Source organism: Aethalodelphis obliquidens, unplaced genomic scaffold, assembly GCF_003676395.1.
Source record: "Aethalodelphis obliquidens isolate GAN/ISIS:26980383/991018 unplaced genomic scaffold, ASM367639v1 scaffold9, whole genome shotgun sequence".
Lineage (NCBI taxonomy): Eukaryota > Metazoa > Chordata > Mammalia > Artiodactyla > Delphinidae > Aethalodelphis > Aethalodelphis obliquidens.
In genome coordinates, this window is record NW_020837953.1 from 17,340,735 (window position 1) to 17,357,932 (window position 17,198).

A 17,198-nucleotide genomic window follows, 5' to 3' on the forward strand; every position below is an offset into this window, starting at 1 on the left:
AACGTTTTTATTTTTTTTGAAAGCATAACTTTTGTATCCTTTAAGACTGTTTGAATTATTTTTATTAAAGAAGACGTGTGCATCCACTTTTTCTTTAATAAAAAACTATATTGATAACCATTTAAAAAATTATGGCACATCTGTAACAGAAGAGTATGTAGCAGTTTAAAAAATGTTAAAAAACTAACATGTTTAAGTCCCCAATATACTTAAATCAAAAGGGCAATTTGCAGAAATATATGAACAATACGACTATAGTTGTATAAAAAATAGTTTATATACACGTTTGCATATTCATAGAAAACACACAGAAGAATACAGACTAAATTGGGACTCCCTCCAGGGAGTTGGGGGGCAGGGAGAGGATGGGGACTTTAATGTTTTATACTTCTATGTGGAAGATTTTTGTTGTTTTCAAAAATGAATTATTGGTGGTACCATTTTAAAACTTTGTTCTATTAAAAATTAGAGTAATATTAATTCTTTACAGATTATTTGGAAAATTATGAAGAAAAAATATCGCCCGACCTCACAACTCTTGGTGTATTTCCTTCCAAATATATTTTTTCTCTGTGCATCTGACTCTGTCTCTAGCTATGGGCAAGTAGCAGTGGGGAAAGAGCCCTGGAGTCAGGCAGATCCACCAATTCCAGCTGGGAGCCTGGAGTAAGTTACTCAGCCCTCACGCACAGCTTCCGCATCCTGGTAAATGACAACTTCATCCTTCCAGTTGCTCAGGCTGAAACTGTGGGGTCAACCTTGACTCCTTTCTCTCATCCAGTCCAGAAGCAAATCCTCTTAGTTCTGCCTCTAAGACGGTACCAGTATCTGCTGGCCACTGCTCACCATGCCTGGATCTCCGCCAAAGTCCTCCCATTGGCCTACAAGCTGTCCCACTTCCTCTCCGACCTCATCTCCCGCTGCTCTCTCACGTCCTGCTCACAGTGTCATGGGCACACCCGCCTCGACCCATCAGGCACATTCCCACCCAGGGCCTCCGCCCCAGGTGCTCCTTCAGCCTGGATGCTCATCTCGAAGATGTTTAGGCAAAATCCCTCACCAGCTTCAAGTCTTTCCTCAAATTCCATCTTTTCAATGATGCTTCCTCTGGCCACCCTGATTAGTAACAAAACCTTCCCCATGTGCCTGTTCTAGTTCCCCCCCACCTCGTGACACATCACTTTCTAACAAACTATATATACATTTATTATTTTTTGTGTGCATCACATTTCCTCCTGCTAGAGTATAAACATTACAAGGGCAGGAGTCTTTGCACTAAAGTGACTCACCCTTCCCAAAGGCTCAAGTATTTGTTGAATGAGTGGATGAGACCTGATTTTTCTCATCTACAAAACGGGCATAATAGGACCCACCCCACACATTGTTTTGAGGATTACATGAAAAATATGTATGTCAAATATCTTGCACAGCAGGGTCACCTACCCTCATTTAGGATGGCTCCTGAAAGAACTACTGAGGACCAGGTTAGCCAGCTAGAGAGGTGTGGAGGGGGAGATGCTCCGGAATAGCTCATGGGAAGCTCTGGAGCTGAGAGAATGCTGAGGCAAGCATGAAGAGTTGACCAGGTCATGACTGGAAAGGCGGGGGCCAAGGGCGAGGAGGAATGGTAAGGCTGCAGAGGCTGGGTCCTGCAGCCTCGGAAACCTGTGGAGTCTGGGCCGATTCTGAGGCCCTGGCAGGGCCTCCTCAGGACAGTGCCATGGTCACATCTGCCAACAGAATCACTTTGGTCGCAGTGCTGAGGATGGGCTGGCTGGAGCAAGGGCTGGGGGCAGGCAGACCAGGGAGCAGGCATGGTTGCAGGAGAGGGTGGTCCTGGGAATGCAGAGGACGGAACAGGTGCAGAAGAGGCCAAATGGGCAGGGTTTGGTGATTAGTTGGATGTGGGGGTGAGGGAGGAAGGGATGCCTGATTGGGGACCGGTGGATGGGGAGCCTTGGGGGAGTGGGTTGGGAGGAGGGGGGTGGTGACAGCCAAGGGGAGCGGGGCAGACACCAGCCGGCGGAAAGGGCAGGGACTCTGGAGCAGACATAACCAGGTGCGCGTGGGTCCCAGCACCGGCGCTTACCTGCCCTGTGGTCTGCCTGCCCGGTGCAGTTTGTATGCTGTTGCTCAAGTGATAATCTGATAGCTACCCTCACTTGCAAATGTTTAATGGCTCATTTTTTCATGAGGAAATATTTATTCAAATTTAATATCATCAAGTATGCAATGATGGTGTTGTTTTTCTTAACAAATAGACATATGCCCGGCAGTGAGCTAGGAGCTAGGGAAGCCAAGAAGAGCCCCGATCCCAGGCCTTGGTCACTCAGGGCCCCCAGGGAGACAGCTGGCAACACTAGAGTGCAGTGAGGGCCTCGAAGGAGGCGGCATAGCGCAGTACAGAGGCATGTCACCCAGCAGGGACACCTGCATCCCATTCTCAATCACCTCAAACCCATCAGCTGCCTCCAGCCTACCTCTGGCCTTATGTCTCCCTACCCAGATCATGTGCGTTCCTTGTAGTTTCTCGTATTTGTCGGTCTGTTTCATGCTTCCAAGACCTTGTACAAGTTGCTCTCTCCATTGGAAATGCTGTTCCCATCTTTTGAAAGTAGCCCTTACCCTATGAAACACTCAGAAGCCAGCTTATGTCACCTCCTCCAGGAAGCCTTCCCTGATCCTGACGCAGGGTGAGGTGCTGCCTCAGTGCACCCACAGCACCTCTGTGTTGGGCTCATCGTGGCACTCTCTCTAGTCTGGTCACTGCTGACTACATGTATTTTTCTTCCTCACTTGTTCTGGGTTTTGCTTGGCTTCTGTCCCCAGAAGTTCCATATGGTTTGACAACCTGGTAGGACTTATCTGATCACCAGTGGAGAGACCACTGCAGATGTTGCTGTGTGTCCAGGGGCCAGACGGCCACACTGTGTCCAGTACCCACATTGCAAGAATTATCCGAGTCCTCACTAACCAATTTCCATACCTTCTTGGCCTCCACTGCCACAGTGCCAGCCTTCTCCTTATGGCAGGGGAGGAAGAGAGGGAGGAGGTGACGGAAGGGGATGTGTGTGGTCTGGGGAGTCCTGGTACCCACCACGTGGCGACCCAGAACATGGCGGGGGTGAGGAGAGGCAGGGGGTGTGCTTCTGGCCCGGGGAGTCGTGGCCCATGGGAGGTGCTCCTTCCACGCACTGTGGCTCAGCCTTCAGGCTCCCATCAGAAAGTGGGCACCAGGCCAGGAGCCCGTCTTCTCACAGGTCCTCAGGACAGCCTCGCTGTCTCCTGAGGAGCAGGAAATCGGCAGAACCTACCCCTAGGGACTGGCTTAGAGAGCCCAGACTCCGCAAAGAGCCGAGACAGAGGCCCGGTTTGTAAGAAATCTGATTATTCAAATTTATTACCATCAAGAATTATGCAATGATGCTGTAGTTTTCTTAACAAATAGAAAACAGACTGTGTACAACAGTGAACTCTACAGCACTAGCATCCACAAGGTAAAAATGAATGTCTCATTCAACATTACCAACCCTGGATTGTTGATCCTGACCACCTACTTAGATCTGGGGACGTCTGCCTCGAGTCCCTCGGCTAAAACAGCTATGCACCCTTCCCGCCCCCACTTACCTACCTAGATAGTGCTGCCCAGAGGGAGAGGCGGCTCCCTGCCCCTCAGCAAGCCGAGATAATAAGGATTGAGTATAGTACCACTGAGAGAAGTCCAGTAGTCTTGCCACATTGGTTTAGGAGGGCATCTTTGAAGGAGTGGAAAAGAGCGATTCTCAGGGGCTTTGAAAACAGCTGCAAACCAGGGAGGGGAGTCATCTGGCCCCTGCTCCGAGGACAGATGTGTGCTACGAGGCCCACTGGCATGCACCTGAAGGGCCAGCTGCACCCCTGCTTGGCCCAGAGGTGTGTGGGGCATGGCACACACCCTGACTGGTGCCCATCACCTTGGCCACACGGCCAGACCCACAGCCTACCAACACCACGCCATCCCACAATGCTGGGGACAAAAAGCAAGGCTCTGCGGACCCAGAGGGAATCCCAGGCACACGGAGCCACCTCCCCTTCTCAGGGGTTTGAAGCAGAGGCCAGGGGATGACTCTTTTTTTTTTTGTTTGGATTTTTTTGTCTGTTTGTTTTTTGTCTTTGCTTTATCTTTAAACTTTGCAAACGATGGTGATGAGGAATGCCTTTCCAGGCTCCCCCAGACACGTCTGTGGTTCTGGGCTGTGAATGTTAAACACACACTGGAATAGACGACTGGGGATGAGTGCTTCCTACCTCCGCCCCGCCCACCACTGTCTATGGGGCCCAAAATAAGGCTCTTACGGAAAAACAAAACAGAAATTAAACCAAAAAAAACACACTGTTTCCCTGCATTTGGCTAAAACAGGATCTTGTCTGAAGGGCTGGAAGAGCAACTGGATCAGCGATGCCTCTGCGCAGGCTGGCGGCCCCAGCTCCACACACACGAGGAAGGCACACTCCATCCTTCAGCAGTGAAAGTTGTACCAAGAAAGGGTCCAGAGCGAATTCAAAAGAGAACACAAGCTACACCGCAACCCCATTCTGCAGTTAAGAATTTGTAAAAGGAAAAGTCAGAGGGAAGAGGCTAGAATCCCTGTCTACCCCACTTAAAGTATAAAAAAGGAGGCTTTGCTCCCATCCCCCCCACGAGAAGAAGCATGAGAAACGCGGCAGCGGAACAGAGAGCTCGCAGGGGCTCCGGGGCGGGCCTGGTGGACAGAGACGTGGCCTCAGTGCACGCCTGCCGGCCCACCCCCTCGCCCAGGGCAGTTCTGGGCTCTCCGTTCGGTGTGGCAATGTTCCTGAAACGCTGTGATCCCGGTGGGCTGTGCTCTGCCAGCAGCAGCACCTGTGCAGGAGGGCTGGATGATGGTCGGTATGGCTCAGAGGAGCTGGGTCCCCTCCGGAGCCCCCAGGTGGGGGCAGCGGAGGAGAGGGGGGCGGTGGTTACGTTGCATAGTGGTCAAAGCTGCCGAGGTACTCCAGGGCCGCGCGGTAGCACAGCTGGTACTGGTCCTGCTGGGACAGGGGTCTGGTCAGCGCAGACCGCGATGGAGGATACCCCGACACGCAGCCCAGGGCACTCGCACTGCAGCCAGTGGGTCATGGACTTAGCCTCTGCCTCTGCTGGCCAGCAGCAGGGGCCAGATCCAGACATCTGCCCGGGCTTCCCCCTGCCACCCCCACTCTGCCCCTAGATCGTGTACCCGGATGGTACCCTGTGTACCATCACCATCCTTCCCCAGCACGTGTCTGTGAGGAGCTGGCTTTGGCATGGCCAGTGGCCTGCATACCTCCGTCTGCACCATGGCTGGGCGCTGTGTGCGCAGGGTCTTCACGGTCTGGAACATGTCGACCACGCCCTCGTAGCGCATCCGCTCCAGGACGATGCTCAGCGTGATGAACACCCCGGTGCGGCCGACACCGGCACTGCCCAGGGACAGTGCTGGGTCAGGGCTCCTGGTCCCGAACCCCCAACCCCCCACACGCCCAGACCTCCATGGGGTCGGCCCCACCTGCAGTGCACCGTGATGGGCCCATCCTGCCCGAACTGCTCCTTGGTCTTGTGCACCTGCCCGATGAAGTCGATGAAGCCCTCGCCCGTCTTGGGCACGCCCTGCTCTGGCCAGTCTGTGAACTGGAACTGCCGGATCGTCCTCGACTGCCCATCCTGGGAGAGGTGGCAGAGGCCGGGGTCAGGGCTGGAGCTTCAGGCGGCAGCCCCCCAGGGCAGGCGGACAGTGCGGTAGCACAGGTAAGCACCCTGAGGTCGTTACACCGAGGCCACCCTGGGAAATGGGCTTGCACGCCCACAGCTCACCTTCGATTCCTGCAGCTGGAGCTGGGGCACCACAAAGGCAGCCCCACCACAGGGGCTCTGGCAGCGTTACAGACAAGCTTTCGTACAAATATACACACTCCCCTGTCCACTCACCCTGGCATCTGTGACCTTGAATTCACGCAGGATATACTGGGGCATGTTGTACTCAGCCATCGGGTCAACGACAAAGTACTGGTAGCGAGCAGAGCGCTCCGCGGGCCAGTACTGGTGGCACTTTTCCTGTGGACAGAGGGCCCGGCCCCAGGGTCAGGTGGGGAAAAAGTGGGGAGGGGAGCTCCGGGTTTCAGAGGATTCGGGGGCAGGATGCCACAGGTGGTGATAATGGGGTCTGAGGCTGACAGGGCCGGGAGAGGAAGGACACGATAGAGAAGGGGTGGCTGGCGTGCTCACCCTGCCCATCTCCCGAAGCCTGGTAAGCATGACGATGATGGTGGAGTTGTGCTCCCACAGCATGCGCCAGAAGTCCTCGGTGCTCTCCGCCAGAGGCCCCTGCGTGGCGATGTAGGCCTTCTGCTGTCTGGGGTGGACATAAGACTGGACATGCTGGAGGTGCTGCTGTCCCCCGAGTCTCCCCATGGCTGCCTAGTCCCTTGGGGCCCCGGTCAGATCACCCCTCCTCCAGGAAGCCCACCCTGGTCTTCCAGGCTGGCCCTACTCTGTTGCGCCCCCAGCCGGCCAGGAGCAGGCCTGGCTACCGTGGGCGTGGTGGGCAGTCACAAGTGTGCTGACCTATAGCCATCCAGAAAGCTGGCATTGATGTAGTCGGAGCCCTCCACGCCGCGGATGGGTTGCAGACACACACGGGTCAGTTCGTAGGGCATGATGTTCACCAGGCGGTTCTTGAACTTGTTGCAGGGCAGGTTGGCGCTGATGAAGCGGGATGTGTGGGCCTTGGAGCTGGCCAGCAACTAGCGAGAGGGAGAGTCTGGTCAGGCCTGGCTTCCTGAAGGACTGTCCCCGGGACCCAGTCCAGGCCCTGGAGCCAGGCAGGCCCAGCCCTGAGCCCACCTTGAACTCCAGCTCCATGGCAGTCACACTTTCCCCAGGAGGCACTTGGCCCAGCTTCTGGATGTGGGCATAGAGGTTGCGAGCAGGCACCTCCGTGTGTCCACACGTGGCGGCCTCCAGCAGTGCCTCATGGATGAACACGTACTGGTCCTCGGTCTGCACCATGTAGTTGCGCTGCGACCGCATGCACGTCACATGGCCGTAGATGTCCACCGTCTTCTCATGCTTCATCCGCTCCAGCATGGCGTCGATGACGATGAAGCAGCCCGTGCGGCCCACGCCCGCACTGCAGGACACGGACTCAGCCTGGGCAGGGGCCCACCCCGCCTCTGCCCCACCCCCCGGTGGCGTGGCACTCCCTCACCTGCAATGCACCACCATGGGCCCGGCGTCCAGCGGGTTGCAGGCCTTGACCCGCCGCAGGAAGGCCAGGATGGGGGTCGGGTACTCGGGAACTCCGTGGTCTGGCCAGGCCATGAACTGGAACTGACGCAGCTCCCGCTTCTCACTGGAGCCACTCTGGGGAGGAGAGCGGGGAGAGACGGTGTGACCAGGGAGTGTACCCTCTACAGACTCAGGGCAGGATGCCCCAATGCTGAGGCCAGATCCCGGCTTTCCAACGGGACTCAGAAGCCACACGGGGCAGCCTGAAGGAGCTCGGGTGCTGCTTCCATCCATGCCGCCCATGGCACCGGCTGTCATGGTGCGCTCACACCTCCAAGCCCCGACCTCCAACACCGGGCTCCCACTCGCCCCCTTCCCCGCCAGCGCACCATGTTCAGACCATTGTCCTCATAGGTCCCGGCCGGGGGACAAGCACGGGGGCAGGACCATACCTTGTGGAGCGCAAAGGTGCGCACGGTGTAGGTGGCCAGCTCCACTGTGTCCAGCAGGGTCACCTGGATGAGGCCGTAGGTCTCGGTGCCACGGGGTGGCCAGTACTGATCGCACTTCACCTGCAGAGGGACAGCAGGGCAAGGTGCAAGGGTGTTTGGAGGTACCCAAAGGCTCAGGCGGGCAGAAGCAGGGTGGGAGGTCTAGCCCTCAGCCCCGAGCTCTCAGATCCATTATGCCACCCCTCACCAAACCCTATCATGGTCTCACGATACGCCTCCACCCCTGCCCTCACCAGGGGAATGAGGGACGTAACTGAAAATTGTTTATTCATGACCAGATTTCACCAGGCACATTTTCTGCCAAATTTACCCATAACGTTTATGCACCATTTTCAAGCTCTGTAAATTTCACGTTCCAGTCAACGCTTTGCTGTGCATAAACAGATAACAGCGGCTCTTTCCACTAATTAACTTAGGAGACGTGTTAATGCCCCAGCTACACTCCAGCATCTGGGGAACACGCGAATATCCCAGAAACATGCCAGCAACTGGGGAGCATATTAACATTCTTGGAAAATGACAGCATCTGGGGCAACATATTAACGTGCTGGGAACCCACTAGTATATGGGGAACATGCCACATCCCAGGAACGTCCAGCAGCTGGGACACGAAGACACCCCAGGAAAACAACAGCACTTGGCAAGTCCCTTGAGGAGCTTCTTCCCACAGGGATGGGAAAAGGTGTCTGAAGTCACCTGCTGGCTGAGTATCCACTGCCACCCTCCTCCCCCGCCCTGGGCAGGGCTCTGCACAGCCTTACCCGGGACTTTTCCTCCAGCCGTGTCATCATGACCACAGTGGCTGTACGCTGCTCCCACACCATCCTCCAGAAATCGCCCATGGTCTCAGGCAGCGGGCCCTGCGTGGCAATGTAGGCATTCTGCTTGCGGTAGCCATCGATGTAGTTGGCGTTGATGTAGTCACTCCCCGGGACACCTATGAACAGGCAGGAAGGGACATGGGAGAGCATTACCCTGGGGCCTCCAACCCAGTCCCTCCACACCTCCTCGGTGCACCCTGGGACCTGTGGGCCTCTCCTGGAGGATGAAACGTCACCCAGCGAGGAGGAGATCAGGGGATGGGAGGGGGCCCCGCCCTCAGCTCACCATCAATGGAGGTAAGGATGACTCGAGAGTGGTCGTAGGCAATGACATTGGCGTAGCGGTTCTTGGGCTTGTTCACCTCCAGGTTTGAATTCTCCCACGTGAACTGTTGTCCAGGGTCAACTGACTGCAGGGAATGGAGGAGGCAGGTGGAGTGGGGCAAGAGCTGACTACCTAGTGCCTCCAGGGAGACCCAGCCTTCCAGCTGGTGTCCACATCCGGCCTTCACTCCCGGTTCACAGCCAGCCGCTCTACTGCATGGTGCCGGTGAAGGTTGAGCACCAGCTCCCCTGGCCACAGAGCGAAGAGGCTGGCACGGCACCGATCAGCAAGGCGATGGACCGAAGACTCCCCTGACCAAGGTACCACAAATCCCCTCGCCCAGGAGGGTGGTCCGGGGTGGGGTGGGGGCTAGGGAAGTCCCTCAAGCCCTGAATCCAGCTAATGAATGAGTGCAGAAGCAATGGCGGCCAGCTGCGCACGACCCAATGTTGCTGGGGCTCTGGCCAATGCTGCACGGCCTTGCCCAGCTCTCCTCTTCCCTCTCTGGCTGTTCCTTCCCATAGGCAGGACGCAGTGCTCCTCTGGAGTTCATTCCTGGGCCCTCTTTGCACTCTCCAGCCCTTCCTGGGTGAGTTCACTTGCTCTCAGGACCTTACGCCCATATGCTGGAGCTGCCGTAACCCCAGCTGGAGCCCAGAGTCTCCCCTGAGCTCCCAGTCTGAATAGCCAGCAGCCCCTTGGACATCCCACCTGGACATCCCACACTCCTTCGGTCTCAACCCTTGCCAAGCTGAGCTCATCAGCTCCCCCTGCAAACCCGGCTCTGCTGCTGGGGCTCCATCTCAGTGAAGGGCACTGTCCCCATTTACCCCAAAGCCCCGGCCACAACCTGCAAGTCGTCCTCAAAACTCCTCTGTGCCCCATCCCATCACTCCCAGCCCCTCAGCTCTCTCCAACCTGCTGCCAGGGCCTCAGCCAGGCCACCTCTGCTCAGGCTTGGCATCTCCCTGCCTCTTCGCTTGGCCCCACTCCGTCCCGCAGCCGGAAAAATCCTTATAAAATGCAGATCTGTTGATCAATTCCCTGCTTAATGTCTCCCATGGCTCCTCATCGCCTCAGATGATAATAGTAACAGCTGAGGCGCAGCGAAAACTTACCGTGTGCTTGGCACTGTTCTCAACACTGCGTGTATTCCCTCATCTAATCCTCCCGCGAAATAGGTTCTATTTCCACCCTCCTTTTACAGACGAATACCACCCGAAGTTCTCAGCATAGCACACCGTGTCCTCCAGGTTTTGGCGCCAGCCTGTCACTCTCCACGGGTCAGCGAGCACTGCTTCCGTGAGACCCCAGCACACCCCACCCCCAGCCTGCTTGCCTCGGTGCTGTCGGCCGGCCGACCGACCTTCTCCGCACGTCTGCGTGTTTAACCCCAGGGTATGAGGTCACATTCAGTGTCTCTCATCTGTCGGCGCTCGTCTCCCCGCTGGCTGAGCTCCCTGTGGGCACTTGCCTCCACACCCCCAACACCCAGCACAGGCTAAGTGCCCGACGATGCCAGATGAGCGACTGACTGACCGTTAAAGGTAACACAGCTATGGGATCCTGGCTGCAGGAAAGCTCTCGGCAGGCCGGGTGGCCAGAGGAGGCTTCCTGGAGGAGGAGGCTGTGGTGAGGAGAGTGCAGACTGGAGCAGAGAAGAGGCAAAGGTGGACAGGGGACACCGAGTCTGGACAGTGAGCTGCAGAGCCCCATGGGAGGAAGGGCGGCGTGGGACGTGGGACTGGATGAGTGTGGGCGGGAGACCAGGCCAGGTAAGGAGCTGGTGGCAGGGAGCCCCCCTTAGCGGCTCTGTCCCCGCCATGGCGGGGCTGTGCAGAGCAGGCCCCCAGTGGGCGCTCTGCAGGGAGAAGCGGCACGCCTTCCTCGCAGCACAGGTGATCATCAGTTCCCCGGCCAAGCTCAATTTCCTCTGCGGAAACCTGGTTCACAGCCCTTGAAGGGGAGCCCTGGTGCCCGCGATAGCAGCCCAGCTGAGGGTGGACATCTGACTGGAGCGGGGCGGGCTCACAGGCAGGGTGGAGCCAGCCCGTCAATCACCCATCCACCCACCCGTCATCCTGTGCCAGGGCTGCGCTACGGGTGGGGCGGGGGGTTGGAGGGGCCGAGTGGGGCAGAGGCAGAAGATGCCTTAACAACACCTCCGCCCGTGCTCCTTAGAGGAGGTGGGGCTCTCCTTATCACCTCCTTTACACCCCTTTCACTAGCAAAGCACCTCCCCAGCTGGGCGCCTGGAAGCCCTGACTCTGGGCAGGAGCAGTGCTCTGAAGTCTGAGCCCCCAGCAGATAGGGTCCAGGCCAGAGTGAAGGGAGTACCTGGAGGGCCCTGAGCAGGAGGGTTTGTGCAGCCCAAGGGGCAAGATTCAGGCCCCCCAGCTCCCCATCTCTGTGATCTGTACTCTGAGAACACCCGTGAGCACATGCATGTGCAGGGTACAGGCTGACAGACACATTCCACTACTCATCAGCTGCGTGACCTTGGGCAAGTCACTTCCCCTCCTATAAGCCTCAGCTTCCTCATCTGTAAGATGGGATAACACCAGTATCCGTTTCACAGGGTGTGGGGAGGGCAGAATGGTATGCAAAGTACCTAGCCTAGAGCTGGCCCGCAGGAAGCTCTCCATGAATGCCAGCTGTTATTACTGACCTGGGTGTGTGTGTGTGTGTGTGAGACAGAGAGAGGGAGAGAGAGAGAGAGACCTGTCTGCCTCTGTTAGCATCGGGGCATGTGACTGAGTGTCCTGACCCGGGGATCTGGAAGGGCCTCTGTCAGGCCCAGAACCTGAGACCTGAGGAGTTGAGTTCCCTGCTGGCCACTGCTGACCCCTCCAGTGTGTGTTCTGGAGAAGCCTGGAGCCCGAGGCAGGAAAGGAGCCGGTCTGGGGCCAGGCACATGGTGGGGGGTGTGAAGCGGGGGTGAGGGGGGAAGTCTCACCTCGTATTCCTGGGAGAACTTGAGGCCGTCGTTGGCTTTGAGGCGCTCGATGTTGTCCGCCAGGTCGGTGATAGGGATGGGCGGGTGGTCTCGCATACCTGGAAGCAGGGCACACACAGGCAGAGTTAGCGTGAGGCCTGAGAGGGGTGGTGGAGACAGCCCCAATGCATGTATGTGCACATGTGGACACGTGTGACCATGGAGCACTCGTCACTGGTGGCATGGAGACGGCGGCACATGCGGCGACAGGGATGGCGGGGCACACAGTGGCTGGGGGTGGGCGTGGGAGAGGACAGAGGTGGAAGGGTGTGTGGTGTGAGCACGAGTGAGCATGTCCGTGTGACATGGTGCTGAGTGGCGGGTTCTCCACAGGCATGGGAGGCCTCCCCCCTCCCAGGCCGGGGCCGGAAGCACAGGTGGAAGGCAGTGGACAGGATGGGGCTGGGCTGCTTCAGCCTGCACCCCGCCTGCGGGTCCTGCCTCTGGACAGCGCTCCTGCCCTCACTGGCGCCAGTCACCATGGGAGGCTGGGTGATGTCCCTGTCCCAGCACCCAGCATGTGGATGGAGTGATCACGATGTACATGGCAGAGACGTGGAAGAACTCAGAGGGAGAAGCAAAGGGGAGGAGGGAGATGTGGGGAAAGGGAGGCAGGGAGACAGGAGAGGAGTCGGACTGAGATGGGAGAGGGGTCGGACTGAGACGGGAAAGGGGTCGGACTGAGACCAGAGAGGGGTCGGACTGAGATGGGAGAGGGGTCGGACTGAGACCGGAGGCGAGAGGCAGAGACAGACAGAGTGGCGGGAGGGAAAACAGGGCGGGAAGAAGGGGGCAAGGTGGGGAGAGAGCAGGATGGACAAAGAAAAGACGGGGCAGTGAGAAGGTAGAGAAAAGAGAGAAAAGGGGAGAGAAGAACTCAAGGAAGGAGGGAGGCGATGGGTGAGAGAAGTAGAGGAAACACACAGACGCCAGAGTGGGCCCCAAACACGGGGATGCAGAAAACTAACTTGAGATATTCGGGCGACTGGGGACACTGGAACCTGCAGAGAAAAAGAACAAAAACAGGGGGGCAAGAGAAGGAAACCCGTTAACCTCTGGTTACACTGCTGCTGAACACAGTGCGGGGCTGGGGGCTCGCAGGGGCAGTCCCACCGCAGCCCCCTCTGCCCCCCGAGGAGCAGATGCATCTCCCACCCAGAGCCTGGGCGGTCTCAGGGGCCTCTTTCTATGATGGAAGTCTAGGTCCAAGCCAACCTCGTGCCCTCTGGTATCAAAGTTTGACCCTGACTATTTCCAGATGAACTGGCAAAAGGGAAGTGTGCTTTCAGAGAGAGAGATGAGGCATGTGCGGTGAGAAACAGAAGGGTGAGTCCACACGAGGATGTGCAGATGGGGACTGTATCACTCTTTCAGCTTTTCTGTGCGTTTGAAGCATTTTCAGAAGAAGAGTTAAATTATGAGAGAAAATAATAAACATCTGCTGAACGAAAAAAACGAGAAGGAAACCCTCAGCCGTGGACAGTGCTGCCATCGCCGCCACCCCTTCTGGTCACCGGTTCCCTCCCAGACCACCCCTGTGCACAAAGACACCTCTCCCCACCAGCAGTCCTGTTCCCCGATCTCAGCACCTCGGGTGACCCTCACTGTGCCCCTCCCCACGGTCCGCCCGGGGCCACAGCCTCCTGTCCTTTTGGACCCCCATCCCTTTTAACACCACCTCTGACTGCCTGTGCTCCACCCCGCCTTCTCCTCTCAGATCCCTGCCCTTTCCCCCGGGCCCTGCAGCCACAAGGATCCAGACCCCAGCAGGGCCTTCACACCCACTTGCTCATTCCCCACTCACTGTGCCTCAGCCCACTGAAATGCTCCTGCCCCCAGGACCCGCCCACCACACGCTCTCCAAGGTCCCAACTGCCGAAGCCAAAGGCCTTTGTCTTGCACAGCCCTCCGCATCTGGCCTCTGGGACACTCTTCTCCCCGAGTTCTCTCTCCCTCTGGCTCCTCCTCCTTGGCTATCCTTCACCCATCCTTCCTCAACATTTCACCTCCTTCCCTGGCTGCCCTTCGTCTGCTCTCTTCCCCCGCCCCCTCTTCCTGGGAGAGCCCATCTATTTGCAGGCGTTGACCGCTGCGTGCTCCTTGGCATGCCCCACGCCCGTGGTTCCAGCCAGGATGTGGGTGCGGAGGTCTCCCTGGACCCTCCCACCCCAATGCTCAGCCAGCAACCACAGAGGCATCCTGGGACCTCTGCCCCCATTTCCTCACCCCACATGGAGTCAAGCCTGAGCCCTGCTGCTTAGGTCTCGCTCATGTCTCCCCACTGCCACCCGCCTCGTCCAGGTCCTCAGCACCTTCTCAACGGCCTGCCTCCCCAAGTTCTCCCCTTCCAATCTGCCTTCCACATGGCAAACAGAGCTATGTTTCTACAGCACAATTCTGACCCTGTTGCTGCCCTGCTGAAAACCTTTAATGCCTCCCTGGAACCCTCAAGACAAAGTCCAAACCCCTTAGCCTGGCGTGCAGGTCCCTCTGTGACCGGACCTCGGCCTAGCCCTCCAGACTCATCTCTGGGCTCTCAACAACCCCAGCTCCAGTGCCGCAGGACACAGTGCCCGAAAGCTGCTTCCCCACACGCTACTGCCATAGAAGGGAGTTCCCTCCGTTCCCTCCCACCCCCTCTCTGCCCAACTAAGGCCCACACAGCTTGGCATCCCTCTCAGAGGAGGCTTTGCCCTCCAGGCTCCAGCTTTGATTCCTTGAAGATCTGATCACATCTGGTTGCAACAGCCTGCTAAATCAGCCTGGCTCTCTCTCTTTCAGGACACATGCCCTTGGAACTCAGTCAGCATGTTGTCAGGGAGCCCAGGCCACAGGAGGGGAGCCGAAAACCTCAGGTGAGCTCACAGCTGACTGCAGTGTCAACCATAAGACATGAGAATGAATGAGTCTCCAGAATTCCGGGGTCAGCAAACTTTTCTAGAAAAGGCCAGCTAGTACGTATTTTTGGCTTTGTGGACATATGGTGTCTATCACACCTACTTAGCTCTACTTTGTAGTATGAAAACAGCCACAGACAATACATAAATGAATGGGCGTGGCTGCGTTCCAATAAAACTTTATTTGCAGAAACAGATGGTGGGCTGCATCTGGCCTCGGGCCATAGTTTGCTGACCCCTGATCTAAATGATTCTGGCTCCCAGCTTTTGAGTCTTTCGGCCGAGGGCCCAGACGTTCTGGAATAGAGACAGGCTGCTCCTGCTACGCTCCCGTCTGGATTTCTGACTCATGAAGACGGTGACAATAGTACATAATTGTTGTTTTCAGCCACGAAGTTCCGTGGTGATTTAACACGCAGCCATAAGCAGCTCGTGTACACACAAACCCTGTGTGTTGCAGTTCACTCATTCATTCAGCTGCCTTGTGTTTGTTTCACAGGCGCTCAACAAGAGTCCACCGTGTGCACAACCCATGGGATGGGAGAGGAAGAGGACAGTTCCTGGCTCCACAGAGCTCCGTCACTGAGGCAGTTCCAGCCCAGGGTGGGAGGCGTCATGATGGAAGCAGCATCTGGGAGCCGAGGAACGACCCTGCCCACAGGGAAGAGGTCTGAGCTGTGTCTGCTGGGGCACAGGGAGGGAGTGACAGCTCAGGTAGAAGGGGCAGCCAGAGAGCCCCGTAGCAGTGGCGGGGAAGGAAAGGCGGGCACCAAGCCCTGTGCGGGGTCCCTGTACTCGCACAGGATATCTGGGGCCAGCCACCAGAAGGGCCAGATGTGGGCACCCCAGCCCGCCACACGGGTCTGATGGGCCGTTTCCCACTAACAAACCTCTCGTGTGCAGGGACCAGAGCACGGGTGCAGAGGCTGGCCACCCCGGGGCTGGGATGTGGCTCTGTGTGGGTCCCGGGTCCATACTTGGAGGGCGTGACCAAAGACGAGGTCGGGTCTGAGCAGCTAGCTGCCCCCCAGCCCCAGAGGCTCCCGGGCCCTGCGGTGCCTGTCCAGCTCTTGATATAGGGGTTCCTCGGTCACTTCATCAAAGTGGATGGGTACAGGGAGAAGGGCAGAAGGGAGGAACAGGAAATGGGGGCCAGGGTGAGGCCAGGGTCCCTCGGGGGAGATCGGCAGGCCTGGGTGGGGCAGGCAGGCAGGCTGAGGGGGCCACCCTACCTGGGGTCTGGTAGTTGAGCCGCCGCATCTCCACGGGGTCGGAGGAGTGGGCCAGCAAGGAGTCCTTCAGCCCAATTGACTGCTCATCCTTGGACGACGGGGAGTGGGTCCTTTTCCTGGAAAGGCAGAAGGGCGGTTGGTGAGAACTGAGGTCCAGGCGGAGAACAGAGATGCATGGCATAGCCTGCTACCACAGAGGCCCTGTGTCCACGGCCCTGCTCCTGCCACCCCAGCCTGGGGTCTCTGAGTGCAGGGGAGCCAGGGCCAGAGCAGCTTCACATGAGAGGACACAGGGTGGAGGGTGCGGAGGCAGCGGGAATAGGGGGTGGACAGAGGGCCAGCCCAGCGAGAAAGGAAGGGGCCGCAGAGGCTGTGGCTCCTTCCCGTAAAGGGCAGGTCACTGCCGGGCAGTGGCTATTGTCTGCAAGGGCCCCACAGCTGAGACAGCAGGAGCCACCAGGAGGAAACATGCAAACGACACCTAAGATATGCAAACATCACAGAGAGCTGGGCCTCAGCTATCTGGCTCTCGGTAGAAGGGTAGAGGTGCAGAGCAGCAGGGGAGGGACGGGGAAGGCGTCGCCCTAGCTGGGCAGAGTCCTCCCTTGCTGGCCTCGGCTCCCCGGGCTACAGGGACAGGATGAGAGACAGACTGCAATGTCCAGCTGCTGACAAGTATCCAGGGGCCGCTTCTGCTCGGTGGACACAGGTGTGCTTGGGGAAGAAACTTACGCGAGTGTGCATGAGTGTGCAGCACACACTTCCCCGCTGCCCTGCAGCCAGTGCTCTTTGCACATAGGCCAGACTCTGTCCCCTGCAGCGCTCAGGTAACCTCAGAGACCTGGGAGCCTGGCGGAAGGCTCTGGTGAGCTCAGAGTCTGTGCCTGCAGGGGAAGTGGTGGAGGTCTGTGCTTCACCTGTGCCCGGAAAAGGGGCATCCCCTGTGCAGAGCACCAGTCGAGAGAGTGACAGAGCCTGTCCCGTCGCCTGCCAAGCTGACCAGACAGCCGCAGGCCAGGAGGCTTCCGGCCCAAGCAGCGCCCCTCCCTGCTGGGCCCGCAGTGTGCATGGGGATAAGAAGTGAAGGGGGAAGCGCGTGAAGAGAGAAGGAAGGACTCCTACCTTTCTTGTTTACTAGGTCCCGAAAGA

At 57.7% G+C, this 17,198-nt stretch overlaps 1 protein-coding gene across 13 annotated transcripts in view; it reads right to left on the bottom strand.

Moving 5' to 3' along the window:
• Positions 1–3,371: 3,371 nt before the first annotated feature.
• The window catches only part of PTPRF (protein tyrosine phosphatase receptor type F), an 86,163-nt gene continuing 72,336 nt past the window's right edge, over positions 3,372–17,198 (bottom strand). For 7 of the 13 annotated variants that reach the window (XM_027108819.1, XM_027108823.1, XM_027108818.1 and 4 more), the window contains 14 exons: positions 16,050–16,165; positions 12,889–12,921; positions 11,882–11,979; positions 8,887–9,010; positions 8,541–8,716; positions 7,720–7,839; positions 7,248–7,402; positions 6,884–7,169; positions 6,605–6,783; positions 6,266–6,392; positions 5,969–6,094; positions 5,550–5,704; positions 5,328–5,463; positions 3,372–5,049 (listed from right to left, as the gene is read on the bottom strand). In XM_027108819.1, coding sequence (XP_026964620.1) covers positions 4,981–5,049; positions 5,328–5,463; positions 5,550–5,704; positions 5,969–6,094; positions 6,266–6,392; positions 6,605–6,783; positions 6,884–7,169; positions 7,248–7,402; positions 7,720–7,839; positions 8,541–8,716; positions 8,887–9,010; positions 11,882–11,979; positions 12,889–12,921; positions 16,050–16,165 — 1,900 coding nt within the window. In that variant the 3' untranslated portion in view covers positions 3,372–4,980. The remainder of the gene's footprint in view (positions 5,050–5,327; positions 5,464–5,549; positions 5,705–5,968; positions 6,095–6,265; positions 6,393–6,604; positions 6,784–6,883; positions 7,170–7,247; positions 7,403–7,719; positions 7,840–8,540; positions 8,717–8,886; positions 9,011–11,881; positions 11,980–12,888; positions 12,922–16,049; positions 16,166–17,198) is intronic. The other 6 variants (XM_027108827.1, XM_027108825.1, XM_027108829.1 and 3 more) reach the window with 1 other exon arrangement.